A 25,994-nucleotide genomic window follows, 5' to 3' on the forward strand; every position below is an offset into this window, starting at 1 on the left:
GAATTTCACAGAAAGTCATCTCTAATGGGCCAAGAAAAACGTGCTTTAAATGAGACTTTTTACAACATTCAGAGTTTCAGAAACAGCCTGCCGTCACAAATGTAAAGAAAAGTGAAACTTTTATCTGTGTAAGTGCAGGAGCTGCACGGAATAATTTTTTACCCTTATGCTGTCAGGAGCAAAACTTGCACCATCTACTTGTTTAATTTGTCTATGATATACTCTCACCAAGCCGAGAAATCGGATTTAAACCCTTGTGCTGCGGAATATATTTCTAGCAATAACAAGGCGAAAACAAAATGGAAGAAAGTCTTCTCCTTCAACACAAACCTATCTTTGTGTCCTGTGGAAGAGAGCGCTGCTAAGAGAAAGGACATGCCGTGCACCTGTCTCGGTGTCGCTTTTCCGTGCACACACAACAGAGCCCGTTTTTAAGGAAGTGGGTGGCCTATGCTGATGACACAGGAGCAGGGCAGAGTCCAGGCTTGGGGAATTGGGAGAGAAGGAAAGGAAGAGAGTTGGGGCTATTTGTGAACAGCCCGGAGCAGCAGGGAGACCAGTCCTGGGAATGTCACACACACCCAGCCAACTGACTGCAAGAGACAGAGGTTAGGGATAGGGATAAAGCAGGAGAGGCCACTCATTTGGGGGCCTGGTTAGAAACCAGGGAAGGGAGGGTGGCCAGCATGCGAGGTGATGCCAGTCCACAAGCAGATAGGGGCCATTCAGTCACTCTTCTAAGTAAAGGAGCCCATGGAAATAGAGACAACAAAAACTCCAAACGTGAGGACATTGCTTTTTTAAGGCTTTTCAAAGCAAATACACATGGCAGAATTTCTGACCAGGGAGAAATCATGATACTTTTAGAACAGACATATTTTGAGGGGAAGAAATTCTAAGGGGATTTGATGCAAACCTCCATCTACAACCTTAATTTCTGTGAACTGTGGGTTCTGTGCTTGAACCAGGAGACTGGATATCTACAAGTCTCTCTGACTATGAAACTTCAGCCTGGGAACATTCTAAAGCCTGGGTATAAAGAAAAAGATAATTAACAATCATAGAATACAGAAGAAAGAACTGAGATGAGATAAATAAATGTGAGTGAAAAGAAAAGCACCAAGAGAGTTTAAAACTGAGATCTCTGATTATGGAATCCCAGTTAGAGGAGAAAAAGATAGCCTAAAATACATACATGCCAGAGTGACTTAAACATAACAGTGATAAGTTCCCACATCAAAAAGAAAAAAAACAAAACAGTTTTTTCTGGGTGTCTAAGGACAGGTGGAATACAAATACTTTGTAGAAAGAAAGTCATAAACAAAAAAATTAAGGGAGAGGAGTATAGAGATATGGAAATTTATGTAGAAGGTAGTATTTGCTGCAGAGGAAGATGAGCAAATGTTTGATGATCTGCTTGCATGGCAGGAAGCTGAGGTCAGGCAAAGGTGAGGACAGTGAAGAAGTGGCCTCCGTGACAGGGATAATCACTAAACAAAAGAAGCAAGTTACATCTTGCACAAATACCTGCTAAGAAAATCAGGCACATAGATCAGAGTTTAGAAGAAAAACAGTACCGCCGAGGAGCTACTCTGTTAAACTCTCCTGTCTGCCACATCACTCTGGTTTTCATTTACAAGCATTTCTCTACTGATTCATACTGTTTTCTGTACCGAAAGTTGATAGGTCTTTTGGGTAGTTGATTGGGTGATGATATACCTCGAAGTATTACATTCCAGATAGGCTCCTTCACATCCTTAACAAGCTATGAAGATAAAATTCAAAGTTACATTTTAAATCAACGTGAAATCTGAAAACAATCATGGTATAGCTACTTCAGGATATTTTAGTATATTTATAATATAATTACAACTACACATACGCTATTTAGAAGGCTGAGTTTGTGGACTTTTAGTATTCTAAAATTATATATGAAAAATTCTAAAACTTTGACACACAGTATACTAATAATGAATAGTCACGATGACATTTCTTCCAGCTAATATCCCCCCTTATTACATAATTGTACGATCTTTTTATAGAAATATTATAAAATGAAATTGAAAGCTTCATATACAAAGAGTCAACTAGTGGAGCCAAGTTTTACTTTTTCACTTTTGAGCAGCAGCCAAGTAAGAAAACTGTTTTTATTCAAGGTACTTTGGCTGATAATTCCTCATGAAACACTAGTATGCATTTGTGCATTGTGTGTGTGTGTGTGTGTGTGTGTGTGTGTGTGTGTGTGTGTGTGTGTGTGTACATGTGTGGGGGTACAGGCAAAAACCAAAGGGTGACATTGGGTATTCTTCCCCATCACATCTACCTTATTTTTTGAAACAGGGTCTCTCACTGAACCTGGAGCTCCAGGTTAGCCAAACTGCCTGGCTGTCAGGCTCCCAGGATCTGCCTGTCTTTTCGGGCCTTCTGCCCCCTCCAATGCTGGCATGACTGACACAAGTTTCAGTGTTCATCATTTTCATGGGTGCTGGAAATCTGAACTCAGGTCCTCATGCTGGTACAGCCAGCACATTATTCACTGAGGCATCTCCACAACCACAAACATTGTAGAAGCAAAGTGTCTCCATCCTTTGCCGTGTTTGCATTCATAATGATAATGCTTGGTGTTCCTGTAGCAAAAACCAGCTTATATAAGATTTTCCCATAAGTTATCACATTAAACCTTACAGGGGCCTCACAAAGCATGGCTGTATAGTATTATTCTTCTGTGATAGATAAAGAAATAGAGACATAGACTCGCAGACTTAAAACTGATGACCAAAATTCTAGAAGCTAAATCTAGGCCTTTTCCTGCTGTAAGATTAAATTCCTACAGAATTATTTCCACTGACAGCAGCTGTATAAAATTATTTTAAGCAATTATGGCTTCTAATAAATTATTTCATAAAGAAATATTTCAATTAGGAAACAAATGGGGAGAAAATTAAAACTCACAAATTCTCTTCTGGATGTTATCAGTTGCCATATAGTACTGATCTCATTTGTTTTGAAATAGGACAGGAAGTAATACCATCCTTCTGTGGCAAGCTAAGAAATATCTCCCTAGACAATTATGCATTTTACATATAGTAAGCACACTGACATTTTTCTGGTTTATAAACACATCCATTTATATCAGGTGCAGCCCCTCCCCCAGTAATGAACAAATGAGCACTATTTTGGTATTGCAGAGTTCAATTGTTAAGTTCTCGCAAGTGCTGTTTCTATATATTTAAATGTCTTTCCTCTCATCTTCCACAGCGCTAATAAAAACTACTGGGGGGTCTGTTTTCCAGTAGAGAAACCACACACACACAGGCCCATCAAGTGGCCAAGCTTCCAGGTACCCTTGACTCAATAGGTACTCGCCCGGCCTGCTTCTAAAAGTATGTCTTCTGTAAGGCCAGCAGCGACACAGTATCCATGACTGCAAAGGAAGCCGAGCATTTGTTTAACATAATGAGAAGTTCTCATTTTCATTTTTCCCTGAGAGCATTATGATGGGGGGGGGGGGGGGGGACACTTCTTCAAATTCCAGAACTAGGGCAATACATTGATTTTAGGAAAGCTATAATCTTTCTTTCAAATTTGAAGTGCACGTTCTCTGCTACCAGGAAATAGAAAGTGGCTTTCATATTGCAAGAGCCCTGAGCTCACGCAAAGACGTCCAGGCCACTCCTCCCCCAGGTTGGCCCCATTCTTCTATAGGCAGAGATTTATAAAGACCTTCGCCATAAATGTCAAAGCATATTAAACTGAAAAGGAGAAAGGTCCAAATCTTTTTTTTTTTTTTTTTTTTTTTTTCCAATTCGGGGGAGGAAAATCATTTCAATTGCCAATCCCTAACGAATAATACTTTTTGCTTTAGGCTGTTGCCTTATTTTACACGATCGACTAAGTAAATTCAATCCTGGGGCCTCTCTGAAAAGATTCATAATTAAACATTTAAAGGGAACAAATTAGCTCTTTGCCTGTCAGCAGCAGAGGAGTCAGAACTTTTACTTCTGCCTGTCTCCAGGGATTCTCTCCTGTGAGAGCCTTGTTTCTTTCATAGCACGGAAACGGGCAGAAAGAACGAGTTAGAGATAATCAGTCATCAGGTTGGATAGCAAAATGGTTTATGAAATTCTTCCTTCAAGGACTATTATCTAGTGTTAGGAGTGTTTTATTTCTTCCTCTCCTGTGCTTATTTACAGCATAATTACAAAAAGGAGAGACAAGGAAGAAGCCAGGCATGAATATAACCATATGGCGGATTAACGCAGCCTGCTAGAAGCTCCACCCTGTGGGGCTCGTCTGCCCATTAGTTATGTTACAGACTGAGGTGTATTTCTCCACAGAATGAAGAGGCTCTGATTTCACTCATGCACCTTTTCTTTCTCAGAAATGATCTTTTGCCCTAGTCAGTATCATGATACAGGACACACACCAGCACCTCATCCATTTCAAGAGCGCTCCCCAACCAGCCAGTCCCCGACCCCACTCTTCCTTAAGGTTTTGTTTGTTTGTTTGTTTGTTTTCCTGTCTTGCCTAGCTTTTAGTGAGCTTTCTTTCTTTCGAATGCTTCCATTTTTCTCCTACTTTGTAAGGCTCCTTGCGTGGGTCTCTATGTTAAAGTACTTTTCCAATAGCATGCACTCATGGGCATATTCAAAAGTGACTCTGACTAACAGAGAAGCTGATGATTTGGGATGAGATTGAAGAATTGTTGTAACTATCCAGAAACCAAGCCAGTGTCTTTGGAAGTGTGGCTTTGGGAAATGAGCCCACAATCCTGACTTATCTTGGTCAGCAAATCTGAAATCTTTCAAGACTCAGAAGAAAAGACAAAGGGGGGGTAGCGGGAGTAAAGGGGGGCTTCAGCCTATGACACCATTGCCATGTGGCCCTACACTGCACTGACCTTTCTTATTTTAATCTAAATATAAACCACATTTTCAGTTCCCTTTCACACCTGAGTGCCATTCTTCCTGAATGCTAATTATGAATTTTTCACCCTTTGAAATCTTGAAAATTAAATGTGCAGGGGGGAAGCTGTGTGGCAAAACATCTCGTCTTGCTGCTCCCCGGGAAAGTAGAAAATACACTAAACTGTGCCCTCCAGGAAGACACATTGACTCTTCAGTCCCCACACCTCGGGATGTAATTTTATTTGGGGCAGTCTTTATGGTCTTGGTTCAGAGGAGCCTAAGGTCATTATGGTGGCCCTAATCCGACAGACTATGTCCTTGTAGAGGGGAATACAAGGCACAAAGATACATGTACAGAACAACACCATATCCAGATGGAAGCAGAAATCAGGCTCATGTCTGCATGACAAAGAGTGGTGGTTTTGGGGGGTATGGCAGCCAACTATGGGAATCCAGAGGACAGCCCCAGAAGAGATTCTCCCCTGTGATTCTCTGAATTTCCTCAGAGTCTGTTGTAATGCCCCACTCTTCATCTCTAATTTTATTAATTTGGACCATCTCTCTCTATCTTTTCAATTAATTTAGCTAAGGGTTTTCTTGTTCAATTTCTCAAAAAAGAATTCTTCATTTCATTGACTCCTTTTTCATTTTGAATTAATTCTTGTCTGTCTGGTTTTGGGTTTTTTTTGTTGTTGTTGTTGTTTGTTTATTTGTTTCCATTTCATTTGGCCCTGGGTTTATTTCTTGCTGTTTACTCCTTTGGGCCATTATTTCTTCTTGTTCTAGAACTTTCAGGTGTGTCAATTAAGTTATTAATATAAGATCTCCAGTGTTTTTTTTGTTTGTTTGTTTGTTTTTTTTTTAATGTAGGCACTTAGTGCTATGAACATGGTTCTTAGACCTGCCTTCACTGTGGGCCCCTAGGTTTGTGTTTTAAATTTCATTCAGGTCTAAAATGTTTTTAATTTCCTTCTTTATTTCTGTCTTGACCCGTTTTTCATTTGGCAGTAAGTGTCTCAATTTCTATTAACTTGTATATTTTCTGCTATTTCTGTTGTTGTTGATACCCAGCTTTACCCCGTGGTTTTCAGACAAGATGCAGGGTATTATTTCAATTCTCTTATATCTGTTGAGTTTTGCTTTTTGTTCCAGTTAGTGGTCAATTTCCAAGAAAGCTTCCTGAGCTGCTGAGAAAAAAAAAAAAAAAAAAAAAAAAAAAAAAGGTATATTCCTTTGTGTTTGGGAAGAATATTCAGTTAGATGTCTGCTATGTCCATTGACTTATGGTGTTACTTAACTCCAGCATTGTTTAATCTTGGTTCAGACGATCTGGCTAAAGTGGAGTCACTTACTATCACTGTTTGAGAGCCAATATTTGTTTTTAGCTGTATTAGTGTTTCTTTTATGAACTTGGGTCCCTCATGTTTGGTTCATAATTATTTAGAATTATAATATTCTCTTGCTTGGTTTTTCCTTTAATGAGTATTTAGTGTCTGCCCTTATCTCTTTTGATTAATTTTGGTTTGAAATGTATTTTGTCTGATATTAAAATAGTTACAGCAGATTGCTTCTTGGATCCATTTACTTGGAACACCATTTCCCATCCTCTTACCCTGAAGTAGTGACTGTTCTTGATGATGAGGGGCGTGTTTCTTGGATGCAGCAGAAAGATAAATACTGTTTTCAAATCCAACCTGTTAGTCTATGTCTTTGTATTAGAGAATTGATACTGTTAATATTGAGAGATACCAGTGAGCAGTGTTTATTGATTCCCATTATGTTGCTGTTATGGTGTGGATTCTCCCCCATTTTGAGTTACTGTTCTGTGCTTGTTTAATACCTGTGTCTTCTGGGCTGTGGTTAATCTCTTCAGACTGGTTTTCCTTCTAGTGCATTTTGTAGAGCTGGATTGCTAGATAGTTGCTTAAATTTGGCTTTATTGTGGAATGTTTTTATTTCCCTGTAGGTTGTGATTGACAGTTTTGCTGAGTAAAGCAGTCTGTGGTCTCCTACAGTTTGTAGGACATCAGGGTCTCCCAGGGTTTGAGGAACATTTATCCAGGCCCTTCTGGCTTCCATAGTTTCCATTGAAAAGTTAGTAGTTTTTAATGAGCTTGCCTTTATAGGAAACTGAGTCTTTTTCCCTTGCAGCCTTGAATATCCTGGTTTTGTACTTTCAGTGTTTTGATTATTACGTGTCTTGGGGAAATTCTTTTCTGGTTCTGTCGATTTGCTCTTCTGTATGCTTCTTGTACCTTGATAGACACCTTCTACTTTAGGCTGCAGAATTTTTCTTCTATGATTTTGTTAAAAATATTTTCTATTCCTGTGACCCAGGTTTCTTCTCATTCCTCTATCCCTGCCATCCACAGGTTTGATCCTTTCATAGTGTCCCAGATTTTCTGGATGTTTTATGCCTGAATTTATTTTTTTTTTTAGATTTAATATTTCCTTTGACTGGAGTATTCATTTCTTCTACTATGTCTTCAGAATCTAAAATTCTTTTTCCCACATCTTACAATCTGTTAGTTAAGCTTACCTCTTAGTTAAGGTTTCTGTTTAATATCCTATGGTTTTTTTTTTCCAGTTTTTTTTTCAATTTGACTTATCTTTAGTGATTCTATTTCTATTTTCATATCTTGAAATGTTTTCATTGTTTCATTCAAATATTTGTGTTTTCATGTTCTTCATTAAGGCATTTGTTCATATGTTAATGTCCTTACATTTTGATGGGGATTATATTCAATCTGTAGATTGCTTGTGGATGCTCTATCATAACACAAGGACACTTGCTCAACTATGTTCATAACAGCTTTATTTGTAATAGCCAGAACCTAGAAATAACCTAGATGACTCTCAACCAAAGACTGGATAAAGAAAATGTGGTACTTTTATACAAGGGGCTATTACTCAGCTGTAAAAACAATGACATCAGGAAATTTGAAGGCAAATGGATGGAACCACAAAAAAATCATCCTGATTGAGGTAACTGAAACCTAGAAAGATAAACATGGCATGTACTCATTCATAAGTGTATATTAACTATAAAGTAAAGGATAACCATTCTACAATCCACAGACCCAGAGAGACTAGGTAACAAGGAGGGCCCAAGGAGGGGACTAATGGATCTCCCTGGGAAGGGGAAATAGAAGAGATCTCCTGGGTAGACTGGAGGCAGGTGGGCATGGGAACTTAAGAGATCAGGTCAGAGGCTGTGTAGCGGGGAGAGTACTGAGATGTCAGGAAGGGGGGGCTTTTAGGGATCAGGTAGAAACTGAATACAAAAGAAACTCCCACGAACCTACAAAGATGACCCAGCTAAGACTCCTAGCAATAGTGGATAAGTAGACTGAACTGGCCATCTCCTGTAATCAGATTGGTAACTACCCCAATTTTTACCAGAGAGCCTTTATCCGGTAACTGATGAAAACAGATACAGAGACCCACAGCCAAACATTAGGCCAAGCTCGGGGAATCCTGCTGAAGAAAGGAAGGATTATAGAAGCCAGAGGGTTACGGACATCACAAGAAAACCCACAGAAACAACTAATCTGGCTCATAGAAACTCACAGAGTCTGAACCAATAACCTGAGAGTCTGAATGGAACCCACCGAATCCCTCTACATATGTGCGACAGTTATGTAGTATGGTCTATTGGTAGGACTCCTAACAATGGGATCAGGGGCTGTCCCTAACGCTTTGGCTGGTTCTTGGGAACCTATTCCTCCCACTGGATTGCCTTGCCCAGCCCAAATGCAAGGGGAGGTGCTTAGTCTTATGGCAATTTAATATGCCTTGCTTTGCTGATACCCATGGGGGAGGCCTTTCTGAACAGCAACAGAGGAGTGGATGGGAGAAGGGGGTCAAAAGTGGGGTAGGGGAAGAATGGAAGGAGAAGAGGGAAAGGAAACTGCTGTGGTCAGGATTAAAATAAATAAATAATAGAAAGGAAGGAAGGAAAGGATGGATGGAGGCAAGGAGGGAGAGAGAGAGAAAGAGAGAGAAAGAAAGGAAAGAAGAAAAAGAAAAAAGAAAGGAAGGAAGAAAAAGAAAGAAAGAAAGAAAGAAAGAAAGAAAGAAAGAAAGAAAGAAAGAAAGAAAGAAAGAAAGAAAGAAGAAAGAAAGAAAGAAAAAAAAAAAAAAAAAAAAAAAAAAAAAAAAAAAAAAAAAAAAAAGAAAAGAAAGAAAGAAAGAAAGAAAGAAAGAAAGAAAAGAGGCCAAAAAAAGGAACAGAAGAGTCTTGACAGGGAAGGGAAAGGTCACCTGCCTGCATCCCAGCACAGTATGCTGGCCAGAGGTCCCTGGTAGAAGGTGTTTCTGCAGATTGGCAGCTGTCACAAAGGAATAGTGATGGGCTAGCAGGAGGACTGAGAGGATTGATTGAAAGAGTCAAGAGGGTCCTGCTACTGAGGCTCTTAACAGATTCCTTGGCACCCACCTTCCTTGGTGAGAGACTGTTTTCATTGTCCAATATGTCTAATGCTTTCAACACCCGAAAAGATAAACAGAGCTCTCTGGGCATCCTTTAGCTCAGCTAAGGTATCACCCTGACTGCCCCATGATGGACATGGACACACAAGTATTCGGAGTTCAATAGTGACACTGACCACTTCCTTTTAGGCTTTGCCTTTTGGTCAAAGAAAAAAATTTTAAAGTTTTAAAAACTAAATTATCCAAAATAACAGACACCATGCCATTTCTAAAAGAAACATGTGCTTCTTAAATTGAAAGTTTTGCCCCATTAACTCCCTGAAAGGTGAAGGTGGTGTTTACTGGAGAGCTCTGCGAATGAGCTAATCTGCAATACAGTGAGGCCCCTGGAGGGAACATCTTTCAAATGTTCTAGCTGAATGTTCCTATTGGAGGGATTTGTGTTTAATCGATGACAAGTTAATGTGTCTTTAGTGTCTTGAAGTTGTGGTAAAACTGCTAAAAGGCATGATGAATGTTATATGTGCAACTTTCTATGTTAGTGATATATTAACTTGCCCATTAAACAGGATTCTGAAAAACCTTACCCACCTCGCCAGGAGGCTGTGCTGTGTGGAAGTCGGCACCTTCCCTGACTTCCCAGCTGGCTTTGTTTCTCCATTTGAGTTTTTAATGGGTCTCTGGCTCTGAGTTTTTGAGGAAGAAGAGAGGTTCATGAACACCTCTATTGTCTTCTCACAAACCCAGAAGGACAAACCAAAACACTGAGACAAACTCTTATCTACTTAAAAGAACCAATCTATCTTCATGCTCAGGGTCCCAAACCATGAATTTCGAAGCTATCAAAATCTTCCTGTCTGCTGAAATTTAGCAAAACCCTTCCCTCAGAAACAAGCGATCGAGCAATGCTTGTGAAGACCTCTGACACATACGGAAGTAAACAGGGTGTTATTTTTGCTCTTATTTTATATTGAAGGCCACATGAGACAAAGAGAATCTGAATTACAGCATAGCATTACGCAAAGAGTCAATGAGAACATGCCTGGCCCATTACCAACCACTTCATCTGGCATCCATGAGGTTAATCTTTGGAGCTCTGAATATCATATGACTCAGGTTTCATCTTTAGCCACGGTATTTCCTCACCACTTCCTGACCCAGAGGCATATCTTTGTGTGGCCACCCAGGAAATCTGTTTTGTTTATCCCCTAGCTATAAGTACACATTACCGTTAGCCACTCTTCAGATTCGATACTGGCTCCCTTTCATATTTCACACTCTTTGGTTTATGTTCCTAATTGAGTAAATGCTAACTTGCATTTAGTATTGATTGAGGTGTGATACTGTGCCTATATTTGTTCTCATGTCGGATGAAAAAAAAAAGATTAATAGAAATGGTGATTTATTCAATATGTACGTGGGCTTCAGGACTTCAATAAAATGCACTGCAAAATGTTTCCAACTCCTTCAAATATTGTTTTTTTTTCCTTGCCCCACCACCACCATTAAGTTCTAATGTGTTTTTTGCAGTGAGCCTGTTCCACTAATCAAAACTCGCCACAGCATTGACTCAGTGCAGTGCATCATACATCTTGATGAACCATGTAGTGTCTTGGAGTTTACATGTTTTCTCTCATTTTATGCCTTTTGCATATACTGTTTGCTTTGCCTTGGATGCCCAAACTCCCTCCAGATAATTCCTGGTTGTGCTTCACATTCCAGTTTAGCTCACTTGAAATGAAAACCCAATGGACTCCAAAGAGTATAGTAACCTGAGATGTACCAGCATAGACTAGGATGGCTTTTCCATCCACCACAATGCCTAGAATCCCAACAGGCCTTAGGAAGTTGGAGAATGGACACTTATCTGGTCTCTTAGCAGCTATGATCTTGAACAAGCTCTTTAACATATCTGAGTTTCTCTTCTCTTCACCTGTAAAGTGGAGCAAGACATGCCTTTCTTGAAATACGATAAGGAGCAGTGCTCTATACTGCAAAATGGAATGGCATAGAATAGAGCACATTACAGGGCACCTGATATATGCAGTTCATTTTATTTTATATGTATGTTTGTCTTGCTTAAATGTATATCTACACATTCATTGCATGTCCAGTGACTGCAGAAGCCAGAAGAAAGATTCAGATCCTAAAGACCTAGTGTTACAGAGAGTTATGAGCTGCCCTGTGGATCCTGGGAATTGAACTGGATCTTCTGGAAGAGCAGCCAGTGCTCTTAATTGCCAAATCATCTCTCTAGCCCCTTGTTATATGCATTTTAAAATGAGAGATAATGTGCCAGGTGTGGTAGTGCACTTCTGTGGTTTCAGCACTCAGAAGGCAGAGGAAGAGGGTCAGTAGGGTAAGGCCAGCCTAGGCTATTTAACAAGACCTTGTCTCAAAATTCAAAATAATAATAAATTTAGAACCACTGAAAGGAAAACTAACAGTAATAATGTTGAGATTCATCATGTGCATTAGCTGTCTAGGGAAGAGTGTTTATTCTTCTGTGGAGAATATAAGTATACAAGCTTTCTTTATACCCTTCTTTATCTCTCTTATATTTCTAAACTCTCTATCTACCTGTATTTACACAATCCTTCTGTCTGGGCAAAAATTTGACTAAAAGATGTCATAAAAGTAATTCTCACTCCTTTAGGTGCTAGAACTGTGAAATAAAGAAATCCTTAATATAAAAGAATGAATTGCTATTGAAATCAATGGACAGGATTTGGAGAAGGTAAAGTCCTCCCTTGCATTATTAGAATGCACAGATAAGTAAATGGCTTCTCAGCTCAGAATGGTTTATGGATGCCGCTTACTATAGGACCACTTCAACTCTTGATAGCCCCACCTCCCACTACACTCATCACTAACTTGCCCTCTATCTTTACTCAACCATTTACAGGCTCTTGTGCACATCATGTTCTTTTCATGTGCTCTTTCTTTTGTCTGTGCAGCCACTATCTAGGTAACTCCTCTTTGTGTTTGAAGCTTCCACTTAGCTTGCTTTTTCTGATTCACAGCCTACATTCATTGTTCTATCACTGCTTGACTCCAGGATGGATAGAGAATGGGGCCCACTCTGTGCCGTGTGTGAACAGTGGCCTCTGGAGTTTTTCTATGCCTAATCTACTATACAGTGCCTGTTCCGCAAATACTCTTTTCTCCAGTCCACTCCTGTATATTTCAAAAGCCCCATGTTGATAATTATTTTAATTGTTTGCTTGAAATCTAGCCTCTTAGCCCAGAACCTCCCAAGGCAGCGCTTTGGTTCGAGTTCTCTTTTCTCAACACTCTGTAGCTAAAAGATGTTAGAAGTATTTGATTAATTGGTAGATTCATGGTTAGTGAATTCACAAATGAATGAACAAATGTTGATTGAAGACAGCTGTGAAGTGGGGGGTAGTAATTGGACTCTGTAGGGACAGGAAAGAGACCATAGGAAAAGGAGATCAAATAACTAAAGAAATCCTCCATTAATTGTTTGATTAATTTACCCTTAAGATGACTGAGCTCCACCTCAGGCTGCTTCAGAGTCCCTTGGCATCTTAGCAATAGTTGGCTCACAATTTTGTAGGGAATTGTACAAGGAATAGATACAGAAGAATGATACAGGTATGCTTGTAAGAATGGGGTACACAAGATGAGGTCATGGTAAAGAAAAGTTTGGTTTCCAATAACATCTTGAGACTCATTCACCAGCCGTTGTGATTAAAATGAAATCAGTATTCATATATCCCAAATTTGAAAAGTCCCTTTCTACATTCTCTACTACTAGTTTCTCTCAGTTCCTTTTCTTATCTCTACAGCAGTGGTTCTCAACCTTCCTAATACTTTAATACAGTTGCTCATGTTGTGGTGACCCCAACTATAAAATTATTTTTGTTGCCACTTTATAAGTGTTATTTTGCTACTGTTATGAATTGTAATGTAAATATCTGATATACAGGATATCTGATATGCAACCTCAAATGGGTTGAGACCCACCAGTTGAGAACCAGTTGCTCTAAAGTATCAAAACTTCTTTATGCGCTTGAAGCCATTCATCATGACCTTCTTGTTATCACTTTAGGCCTCCTTAAAGCAGAAATGTTCTCCAGAAAGCCATGATTATATATTACAGGGCACTTGCTACCAGCTGCAAGGAGGCATGACTATGCCTAAAGTCATGTGGCTTGAACCCACTGTACCATTCAGTTAGAACAATAATCAAATGAATTATTGCTGATCTCACAGTTAGCTCTAAGCTTAGGCAAGAGTATGGATTTTTTTCCCTGATGTTGCATATCTCTTGTCTTTTTGTTTCTATATGATTATTGAATTTAGAATTACAATTTTTCCACCCATGATTCCAATTAAATTCTTTTAACATGTATAGTGAAGCACAAATAATCTAGTTTGCATTCTGTTGTTCTGATAAACACTCTAACCAAAAGCAACTTGGAGAGGAAAGGGTTTATTTTGACTTACGAATTAAAGTCCATTACTGAGAGAAACCAAGGCGGGAGCCTGGAGACAGGAACTGAAGCAGACACTACAGAGGAGCACTATTTACAAGCTTGCTCCACTTCTTTGATTATACAACCCAGAGTCACCTCCTCTGGAGGAACCACCCACGGTACACTGAATCCTCCCACATCAATTATTAATCAAAACAAAGTCTCACAGGCAACCAACAGGCCGATCTGATGGAAACAATTCTTCCATTGCATTTTTGGCTTCCCAGGTAACTTTAATTAATGTCAAGTTAGTAAAAAACTAACTAACCCAAGCATGTCGTTGTCTCTGAAGGAGACTTTACTAAAATTAGTATTCTGCCTTCCAGGGCTATTGAATTCTGCTCTAACTAGGAAGGAAGAAATATTTTATTTTATTTTATTTTGTTTTATTTTATTTTTGTTTTCAGTACACCCCAACCACAGTTCCTTTCCCTCCACTCTTCCCAGCCTGTCCCCCTCCTTCCAATTGCCCCTTCTCCCCCAGATCTACTCCTCCATTTCCCTTCAGAAAAGAGCAGGCTTCCAAGGGATATCCACTGAATACAGCATAACAAGATACAATAAATCTAGGCACAAACCCTCATATCAAAATTTGGTGAGGCAACCCAGTAGGAGGACAGGGGACCCAAGAGCAGGTGAAAAATTCAGAGACACCGCCCCCACTCCCACTATTAGGAGTCCTACAAAAATACCAACCTAATAACAATAGCATATATGCAGAGGACCTAGCATAGACCCATGCAGGCTTCTTGAATGCTGCTTCAGTCTCTGCAAACCACTAATTAATTGATGTCTCTGGGCCATGTTTTCCTGGTGTTCTCAACCTCTCTGGCCCCTACATTTCTTCTCCCTCCTCTTCCACGGGGTTCCTTGAGCCCCAAGGGGAGGGACCCAATGGAGATCTGCAACTTGGGCTCTCTCTTCACCTAATGCCTGGCTGTGGGTCTCTGTATCTGTTCTCATCAGGTGCCAAGGGAAGCCTGTCTGATGACAGATGGGCTAGGCAACAATGTACGAATATAGAGAAATATCATTAGGAATTGTTTCAGTAATGTTTTTCTATCACAGGTCTTTGGGCTATCCAGTCTCTGGTTCTGGTCATCAAGGCAGTGTTACACACGGGCTCCCTCTCATGCTTGAGCCTCAAATTAGACAGGTCATTGGTCAGCCACTCCCACATGTTCTGTGCCTCCATTGCCCCAGCACATCTTGCAAGTGGGACAGATTACAGATTAAGGGTTTTGTGGCTGGGTTGGTGTCCCAGTCCCACCATTGGTTCAGAGGATGGCTGGTTCAAGCTCTGAATCCTCCATTACTAGGAGTCCTTGTTAGGGTCACCCTGATAAAATCCTGGGATTTTTTTTACTGCACTAGGTTTCCACATTGACTTCCCAAAATGTCCTCCAATTCCAGTCGTCTCTTCATATACTCTCTCCGTCTATTTCTTCACACATACCTGATCCTCCTGTTCCCATTTCCACCCATCACCAGTCCACTGGGAAAATCTATTGTAGTTCCCATTCCCAAGGAGATATATGTATCTCCCTTGAGCCCTCCTTGTTACTTAGCCTTTCTGGGTCTGTGGGTTGTAGCATGATCATCATTTACTTAACAGCTAATGTCCACTTAGAATTGAGTACATACCATGTTTGTCTTTCTGGGTCAGGGTTACCTCACTCACAATGATTGTTTTCTAGTCCCATCCCTTTGTCTGCAAATTTCATGATGTCATTTTTTAAAAACTGAATAATACTCCATTGTGTAAATGTACCACATCTTCTTTATTCATTCTTCTGCTGAGGGACATCTAGGGTGTTTCCAGTTTCTGTCTATTATGAATAAAGCTGTTATGAGATAGTTGAGCAAGTGTCCTTGCGGTATGATAGAGCATCCTTTGGCTATATGCCCAAGAGTGGTATAGCTGGGTCTTGAGGTAGATCAGTTTCAAGTTTTCTGAGGAAACACCATATTGATTTCCATAGTGGTTGGACAAGATTGCACTCTCACCAGCAATGGAGGAGTGTTCCTCTTGCTCCACATCCTCCACATGAGCTGTCACTTGTGTTTTTGATCTCAGCTATTCTGACAGATGTAAGATGGATTCTCAGAGTTGATTTGATTTGCATTTCCCTGATGACTAAGGATGTTGAGCATTTCTTTAAGTGTTTCTCAGCCATTTGAGATTCTTCTGTTGAGAATTCTGTTTAGATCTGTACCTCATTTTTTAATTGGATTATTTGGTTTTTGATAGCTAGTTTCTTAAGTTCTTTATGTATTTTGGATATTAGCCCACTATTGTATATAGAGTTGTTAAAAATCTCTTCAAATACCAGCACTGGGGAGGCAGATCTCTGTGAGTTCAAGGCCAGCCTGGTCTACAAAGCGAGTTTCAGGACAGTCAGGGCTGTTATATAGAGAAAACTTGTCTCAAAAAAAATTTTCTCATTCTATAGGCTGCCACTTCATTTTATTGATCATGTCCTTTGCCTTACAGAAGCTTTTTAGTTTCATGATGTTCCACATATAAGTTGTTGATCACTGTGCTATCAGTGTTTTGTTCAGGAAGCTGTCTCCTCTGCCAATGTGTTCAAGCTATTCCCCATTTTCTCTTCCATCAGCTTCAATGTATCTGGTTTTATGCTGAGGTCTTTGATCCACACGGACTTGAGTTTTGTGCAGGGTGATAGATATGAATCTATTTTCACTTTTCTACATGCAGACATCTAATAATACCAGTAACATTTGTTGATAATGCTTTCTTTTTTCCATTGTATATTTCTGACTTCTTATCAAAAATCAGATGTGTGTGTGGGTTTATGTCTATGTCTTCAGTTTGGTTCCATTGACCAAAGTGTCTATTTTTATTCCATTAATATGTAGTTTTTGTTACAATAGCTCTGCAGTACAGCTTGAAATCAGGGATGATGATACCTCCATCAGTTATTTTATTGTTCAGGATTGTTTTAGCTATCTTGGGCTTTTTGTTTTTACATATGAAGTTGAGTATTTCCCTTTCAAGGTCTGTAGAGAACTGTGCTGGAATTTTGATGGAGATTGTTTTGAATTTGTAGATTGCTTTTGGTAGGATGACCATTTATATTATTACGCATGGGTGATCTTTCTATCTTCTGATTTCTTTAGTTTATTCTTCAAAGACTTGAAATTTTTATCATGAAAGTCTTTTGTTTGCTTGGTTAAATTTGCCCCAGAGTATTTTATATTACTTGTGGCTATTGTGAAGGGTGTTGTTTCCCTGATTTCTTTCTCAGTCTGATTGTCATTTGTCTACAAGAGGCCTACTAATTTTTCTTTTGAGTTAATCTTGTTTCCAGCCACTTCACTGAAGGTGTGTATCAGCTGTAGGGGTTCCCTGGAAGAAATTTTTGGGTCACCTATATATACTCTCATATCATTTGGGAATAGCAATAAATTGACTTCTTCCTTTCCAATTTGTTTCCCCTTGATCTCATTCAGTTGTCTTATTGCTCTAGCTAGAACTTCAAGTACTATATTGAATAGATATGGATAGAGTTGACAGCCTTGTCTTGTTCCTAGTTTTAGTGGGAATGCTTTGAGTTTCTCTCCACTTAAGTTGATGTTAGTTATAGGCTTGCTGTAAATTACCTTTATTATTGAGGTATGTTCCTTGTATCTCTGCTGTCTCCAAGACTTTTGTAATAAAGGGGTGTTGTATTTTAACACAGGCTTTTCTTTTCTTTTCTTTTCTTTTCTTTTTTTTTCTTTTCTTTTCTGGTGTCTAATGAGATGACCAGACAGTTTCATCACAGAATTCTGCTAGACTTTCAAAGAAAAGCTAATGCCAATACTCCTCAAATTATTCCATAAAAATGAAATAGAAGGAATATCACCCAGTTCACTTTATGAGGCCACAGTAATCCTGATACCCAAACCACAGGAAGATTAAACCAACAAAGAATTACAGATCAATTTTCTTATGAACATAGATGTAAAAATACTCAATAAAATACTTGCAAACAGAATTGAAGAACATATCAAAAAGATTATCCACATGACCAAGTAGACTTCATCCCAGAGATGTAGGGATTGATCAACATACAAAAATCAGTCACTGTAATCCACCATATAAACAAACTTAAAAAAAGAAATAAATAATTTTCATGAATGGCATTTGTAATCTGACACATATTTTTGACTGGGAAAAAAGTTTATAAGCTCTAGAAAACCGTGACAGTTTTATAAAGGATCAATGTTTCAAAAAACAACTTCATTTGAATACCAGTCACATCTTCATTAAATTTGTGGACTTTCAACTCAATTGTCCCTTGCATTGTAGTCATCCAATGTTTGTAGCTACATGTCAGTAACTAAAATGAGTGAATGAATGAATAAGTGAATGAATAAATGGAAATAAATGAAAAAATCCAGTGTAATTTTCTCAAGGAAATACATAGAGACATTGAAAACTGAAAATCCCTTATGGTTTAGAACAACTCTGAAATCAACACAACCAGGACAGTTAGTTGGTAGTTTCCATGTGATGGTTATTTTCATGTAACTATAACCACAGTACTTCAGAGAACAACATATAAAGAAAAAAGGGTCGCTGTGGCTCATAATTTCAGAGGTTTGGCTTTTCATTTTTCCTCATTCTGGACTCCCTTTTGTTCATGAGACCACAGCTGAAAGAATTCAGACAAGACATGTGGAGCATACTGAGCATAGTATCGAGGATAGGTAGAACTTATTGCAGAGCAGAGTAGAACACAGTCCGAAGAGAGATAGTGGATAATGTTCAGAAGGACCATTGTATCAGTCTATATTTTAGGAAGGGTTTAAACTAGTTCTAAAGTCTTCAGAATAAGCATCTCTACCTAAGGGACTTTGTGATAAGCATTCAAGTAGTTGGCAGAACATTTGGATTGACTCTTACAGGAGGGAGCAATGATATGTCTTTTTTTTTTTTATCAGAAAGCCTCTTGCAATGCAGTATGCACAGTGTTTAAGATTCCTGGAGACAGACATAATAGTTATCTGTTAATGATATCCCAGTTTAGCTAGGCAAATCTCTTCCCGTAGTGAATCATAAGAATCAGGTATCATTCTTCTGACCAATTATTAGAGTCATGAAATTCCAGGATTTTTTTCTTGGCTGTTGATTATAAGGGAGGGAGTCTCACTCAGTGTCCTCCAAGCCTACTAATGTTTAACTAGATACCTAACAGTAAGAAAGAAGAGCATGGTAAAGGGAGAATGTGGAAGTGGAAGCTGTTCACTTCATGAAAGAAAGGAAGCAGGCAGTGAGGAAGGGATCAGAGATAAGGTGTGTGCTCAAAGGTATGGCTCTTGGGATTTCCTTTCTCCATCTTTCAAATTTTCTACCATCTCCCAAGAGAATGCCACCAGCCAAGAACCAAACTTTTAGTAAATGAGTGTCTTGGGGAGATTTGTTATATCCAGCCATAACAAGGATTAAGAATATTTCCAAAGCCTTGGAGAAAGCAGAACTATGTGGTAAGAGCTGTGTCCAGTGTCAGATCAGGAACAGGCAGCAATTCTTCCTAAGTCTAAGCCAAGGAAGCATGGTACTAGCATAGGTTTGTGGGGAGTGGTCAAGACATTTCCAAATGCAGAATTGGAGAAAGCAGCAATGTTAAGAGTTGATTTATTTCTCAAAATCAAAACAATTAAAAGCTCAAAGTTGGACAAATAGAAGAGATATGAACTATATGCAAGCTTCTCTGAAAGATTTGAGAGCCAAAAAGTGACTAAGTGCAATGATAGCCTCTTCTGAAGAAGGAATTCATTTTAGAAAATTACTGACCTTAGGTTTACTCCCTAACCCACTTCATGTTCATGGTCAGTGTATTCATGTATTGAATATAAATATGCATAAACAATTTCTGTTCATGGGAGAGAAGAAGCTAGGAAGTTATGTCAGGGATTTCTCAAGGCTTTTGAAAATGAATGACATGTTTAATTTAGTCATCACTGATAATTCTTATACCTTTATTGTATTTATTCAAAAACATGAACCTGGCTAAGCAAACTTGAACACAACTGTACTTTATTGATTTTGCAGAGTTCCGAGGAAGATTTCTGAGGCATGGAGCTTCCACCAGGTTTGAAAGGAACTAAAGTGAATGTGACGATGCCATGACACAACTGAGGTCCCCGGGCACCCGCCAACTATCTCCTCTCTTGCAGAGTTTCCAGATTGCTGAGTAATATGCTGCCTTTGCAAGAGGACAAGAAGCTAGTGCCCAAAAGACGTGTTCTTCAGCATTTGGACTAGACGTGTTCTCAAGACAATGGCTTCAAAGGTCTCCTGTCTATATGTTTTGACCGTTGTGTGCTGGGCCAGCGCTCTCTGGTACTTGAGCATAACAAGACCTACTTCTTCCTATACTGGCTCAAAGCCATTCAGTCACCTAACAGTTGCCAGGAAAAACTTCACCTTTGGCAACATAAGAACTCGACCTATCAACCCACATTCTTTTGAATTTCTTATAAATGAGCCCAATAAATGTGAGAAAAACATCCCTTTCCTTGTGATCCTCATCAGCACCACACACAAGGAATTTGATGCACGCCAGGCAATCCGGGAGACATGGGGGGATGAGAACAACTTCAAAGGGATCAAGATAGCCACACTTTTCCTCCTGGGCAAAAATGCTGATCCTGTTCTGAACCAGATGGTGGAGCAAGAGAGCCAGATCTTCCATGACATCATAGTGGAGGACTTCATTGACTCCTATCACAACCTGACCCTCAAAACCTTAATGGGGATGAGATGGGTTGCCACTTTCTGTTCAAAAGCCAAGTATGTCATGAAAACAGACAGTGACATTTTTGTGAACATGGACAACCTTATTTATAAACTCCTGAAACCTTCTACCAAGCCAAGAAGAAGATATTTTACTGGTTATGTCATCAATGGCGGACCGATCCGGGATGTCCGCAGTAAGTGGTATATGCCTAGGGATTTGTACCCTGACAGCAACTACCCACCATTCTGTTCAGGAACTGGCTATATCTTTTCTGCTGATGTGGCAGAACTCATTTACAAGACCTCACTCCATACCAGGCTGCTTCATCTTGAAGATGTATATGTGGGACTGTGTCTTCGAAAGCTCGGCATACATCCTTTCCAGAATAGTGGCTTCAATCACTGGAAGATGGCCTACAGTTTGTGTAGGTACCGTCGGGTCATCACGGTCCATCAGATCTCTCCAGAAGAAATGCACAGAATCTGGAATGATATGTCAAGCAAGAAGCATCTCAGATGTTAGGGTTTTTATCACTGTAAATAAGTTTCTTTTCTAAGAAATGGGGACTAAGGTGTTGGTATTTTACAGGTGTCACCAAGGAAAAATGACCTGGTAAGGGGTTTTGTAAAGTTGTTGCTTCCTATTCCCAGTTCCTTTCTTGGATCACTAATTTACAAGTCTTGGGCTCAGTCATAGAAACAGCGAGGGAGTTAGAAGGGCCAGAATACATTCTCAGGTCCTAAGACATTGCCATTTGTTTCAAGAAGTGACTCTCAATAACTGCTAGAATTTATGGACTGTGCATCTGAGATAAAAATCTGGGTCAGGAAATGGAAACTCACACTAAGGTCTTCATATCATCTCTGCAAAAAATAAATAGTAACTCAGAAAAAAACAAGTCAGAAAAGATACATAGTCAGGAAGACACACTGGATGTGATTTTTTTTAATGCTGTGTGTTATTGTCACATTGGATTTTTACATATATTGCCATGAAATGTGTACAGAATTTGTGATTCTACCAATGATTGATTTTATCCCTGGTAGGGAGACTGTGATGAAATAGATGATAATTGAAACTTGAGAATCAGTTATTCCGTATGTATAGAAAACACCTAGACTTGTACTTCCAAGGATTAAATCTGGTCAGCAGATGGGATGTACATAAAACGCTACTTTATGGAAACAAATAAACAATTTTTTTCTCTTTCAGAACAAATATTACATGGTGCCACCAAGGAGACTTCCCGATGTGGTACTGTCACCTGCTCCCTTCCATATAATGCCTTTAAGTGCATTTTGCAGTTTTTGGACCAGGCAGGTGTGTGTCTCCATGTGTAGAAAACAAGTTGGTAGGAGGCCCAGAAACAATACATAGCAGTTGGTAAAATGCAAGTTTATGTATCCATTCTAACTAGCATATGCTTAGCAACAGTGTACAATGCCCCTCACACTTATTTGCAAAGCACGTGAGAAAACCTTTAACAATTACCAGTGTTACTGAAAGATGTGGCCCTGCTATCAACAAATATGTAATACGCTTATGACACCTAAAACATTTAAGTACTTTTAGAAGCAAAGCTGTTTTGAGATGTTCTGGAGGTTCTGTGGCTGAGATCCAAGGGAAGGAAGAATGGGGAAGCCTGAGTTCAGATCCTGTTGATGCCACAAATTTACATGGACCATATGAACAGGCATCTCATTTTTGATGTACTTCTGTATGCTCACTTGTAAAATGGCTAAAAAGAAAAATCTACCTCACAGGTACTGTGAGAGCAAATCACATTTGCTAATAAGTATTTTGAGATCTTTAGTTTAAAAGGTGCTACGTAATGCCATGTATCATGCATTATGCTAAATGCTAAAATTATTACAGTAATTATAAAGATGGTCATCAGTTGTGGTAACATCCTCTTAATATAACAATTTACCAAAATAAAAATTGACTGCAAACTCTCGGTGTACCTAATTCTTCCAAGACTTTGATGTTTCCTTGGCTGTAAGTTAGTTGATTGTGGAAGTTTCAATTTCTCTGCCATGTCTCTCTGGTTTTGGTGATGAATTTGTCATTCCAGTGTGTTGCCTTGGTATCCCAGGATGTTGAAAAGCATTTGCTTTGCTTTGGGGAGGAGCTTTGCATATGCTTTGCAAAATACATCTTGACAACTTAAATCATAGGAAACATTTGCCCTGAATTCTTAAAAATCTTTAGGACAAGTAGAGCTAATCTACTCCATAGAAGAAGAATAAGCACTCAGCACATCTACTATTCACTAGGGAACTCATTGTTGTTATGCAAAGAAAGCCCCACAGCTAAAAGTGTTCCTTTATCTATTTTATTTGCACCTTGACATCTGGAATACCCCATAGAAGCTGATAGTGATAGGGCTTGGGAGGCAAAAGGAAGAAATGGAGTCCCATAATCACATAATCCCTTGCTAGGAAACACTAGATCTCTCATTAGCTCCAAGTACTAAATGACACAGGACTTCTGATTCTTGAATTTGATTTTAATTACTGAGCAGTGTCAAGTGTTCTGGGAAGAGATGAAGCAGGACCAGGTGAGCCACCCTCCCATCATCCAGCCTCAACCTTTGTGAGCTCCAATCATTGGGAAAGCCTCATTGCCTCCCAGTTGCACAGCTGAATGCAGTCTCTGTCTCCTACTATGGCCTTGCATCTACCCCATGCTCAGCTAAGCCACTTCTCATGTCAAAGAATCGCACATTATAATAACCATGTATGTACATCTATGAATTGTTTTATATGTATGCGTGGAATATGCATAGAGCCCTAATCTTGAAATGGAGCAAAAATCAGAAAATCATGTCTTAAAGGACTATTTCTTAACTTTTTTATGCTACATAATACCCATATGACAAACATGTAAATAGACATCAATGATTACATGTACATATTTTAAAGGAGCTTTTTTCCTCACTTCAATTGTTCGTACAGCTAGAATCTGCTTGATGTGTAACATTTTCCTCTGCATGGAGCTTGATGCGGCAAGGTCATTTGTCCAGTATTTCAATAGCCTTAAGCATGGTTGCTCTTTGTTTTTTGGATGTTAAAAAAAAAAAAAAAAAAACTGTTTAACTTGTCAAGGAAGAGCTCTAATTTTCTACTTTTGTTAGTTCTATGACAGGAAACTGATCAAATTATTGTCGTGCTTATTTATTAAGGCATTCTCACCATGTCTTTAAGGAAAAAATTCATAATAATGGCAGTATTCTGGGGCTGGGGGTATAACCCAGTGGTAGAGCATTTGCCTAGCATCCAAAGGGCTCTGGGTTCGGTCCTCAGCACTGCAATAATACAGTTAAAATAAGGACGGCACTGTCGTACCAGAAGTCACTCCTATCATTCTTTTTAAAACACTGTCTGACTCCCTGTTATTTCTTCATTATGTACTGGATAACATCAGCATCTACAATCTTAACATTTCTTCATTTATTTCTTATAGGGAAAAATGCTTTCTCTTTGGTGCCTCATTTATGTGGCTTTGTGTCTTCTTATCTTGGAGCAGTTTCAATATACAACAATGTAACAATGTACTTTTAAATAACCAGATTCAAAACATGAAGATCATTTTTGATTTGAATTAAATATGGAAGAACAAAACCCCTTATGTGACAAGATATGGAGGGGAAACAAACTCTTTACAGAGAAGTCAAGGAAGGAGTTTTTCAATCAAATTTCTTCTAACAAAAGACAATGGAATATTTATGTACAGTGTCTGGAATCATTTTCTATCTTTCCTAAAATGTGGGTTCAGTGTGGGGAATTAATTGTATCATTTCTGTAAAGGTGAAGATACTTTTTATAAGCAACAGGCAACTTGTGAATGGAAGAAATGATTTACTAGAAGAGCTTGATGACAATTGACATTTAGGTATATTGTTATATATGAATGATTGTATTTATGTATTTATTTGTTCAAAATTGTACATATGGTTTTGCCAAAAGTAACTGTGTGTCAAAGTGCACTCTCTGGTTTTGTAGTACTATTTAGGGTTACGTGGGTTGCCAATCAAGCTGCTAATCAGAATACTATTTTTTTGTATCAGTGTTACAACTCGTGACAAATAGATGAAGCTGTCTTTTCATCACTTTCTTTACCTTCCTCTTGAAATGTAAACTGTTGGTTGAAAGCACGATGCTAATGTACAGGCCCATCTGTCAAGGGGAAGATCATGGTTTCATAAAGCTGTTTTGTTTTTTGTTGTTTTTTTTTTTTTTAATTCCTGGGGCAAATAAACAAAAGAACTCATCCCATTTTTTCTGCTTCTTTTGAATGGCTCTTTGGGGAGTTGTGATTGTTGAGATCCCCACCCGCTATAATCTTCCTAACAATTTCAGTGTAGGCAATGGTTTGAACAACTCAGAGCTCATCCATAACAGCATGAAGCATATCAGTGATCAATTTGAAGGCTTTTGGTCCAATAAATAAGTCAAGGACTTCCCCTGGGTGCAGGAGACATGTTTCTCACTTGCTTCTCATTGACTTCTGAGAAGTAGTTTTTGTTTGTTTGTTTGTTTGTTTGTTTGTTTGTTATGTGTTGTTAAATGTCCTAAGTATTAACTGCTAGTGATTATGGTAAATTAAACTTCTCATTACCTGTAATTCCATTCATTGTAGAAATACATTTTATAAGCATCTACTTTTGAAACACTTGATATTTACATGTCAAAGACATTTTATATTTGTAGTTTATAGTCACTAAGGTATTATCAAGAAAATCTCACATTTTAATATGTTACTATCCTGCATAACTACTGTGCTTAATTATGAAAGTAATTCTATTATACTTTCTCATGTTTTTTTGTCTCAAAACTATATTATTTATAGTTTGTCACAGAAAAAGTACCTACAGTTGACTGAGCAAAATTTACTCTAAGTATAAGAATACATATTTTACAATAATTCCATCAAGTAGTGTAATTGGTATTTAAAGCCTAGGTTTATGCTTTCTAATTCATTTGGCCTATTAAGTGTGTGTATTGAAAATTCCACCTGCAGAGGAACATTCTCTTGAGAACATGCTTAGCAAACCACGGCAGGTTAAATCTAAGGCAAAGATATCATTTAATGTTCCACCCCTATATCTGCTTTGGAATATCATGTACAACTTTTTAAATTTATAAATGGAAAAGTTACTCCAACATGCTGTAGCACAGATGAGTAGATGCTGACACCTGATTGCTAACTGTAAGCAAGAGAGTAGGAGCCAGTTAAGGGTTTTAAAAATATTGTTAATTTTGATCCAGCTAAATGGGTCTTCACTTTCTAAAGGAGATGTAAATCTGGGTTTAGCTCCTCCTCCCCTTATACCTCCAATTTCACAAAGGCAAAAATATGTGAGTAGACAATAAAAACATAAAAAATGCAGTTTTGTATTCCATATG

At 38.7% G+C, this 25,994-nt stretch overlaps 1 protein-coding gene across 4 annotated transcripts in view; it reads left to right on the forward strand.

Moving 5' to 3' along the window:
• Window positions 1–24,858, forward strand: part of B3galt1 (beta-1,3-galactosyltransferase 1) — a 577,829-nt gene extending 552,971 nt beyond the window's left edge. For all 4 annotated transcript variants that reach the window (XM_037204848.1, XM_037204847.1, XM_028882019.2 and 1 more), the window contains one exon: window positions 19,899–24,858. In XM_037204848.1, the coding sequence (XP_037060743.1) occupies window positions 20,128–21,108 (981 nt within the window). In that variant the 5' untranslated portion in view covers window positions 19,899–20,127 and the 3' untranslated portion in view covers window positions 21,109–24,858. The remainder of the gene's footprint in view (window positions 1–19,898) is intronic.
• The last annotated feature ends 1,136 nt before the right edge of the window (window positions 24,859–25,994 follow it).

The sequence above is a fragment of the Peromyscus leucopus genome, chromosome 4 (genome assembly GCF_004664715.2).
Source record: "Peromyscus leucopus breed LL Stock chromosome 4, UCI_PerLeu_2.1, whole genome shotgun sequence".
Taxonomy (NCBI): Eukaryota; Metazoa; Chordata; class Mammalia; order Rodentia; family Cricetidae; genus Peromyscus; species Peromyscus leucopus.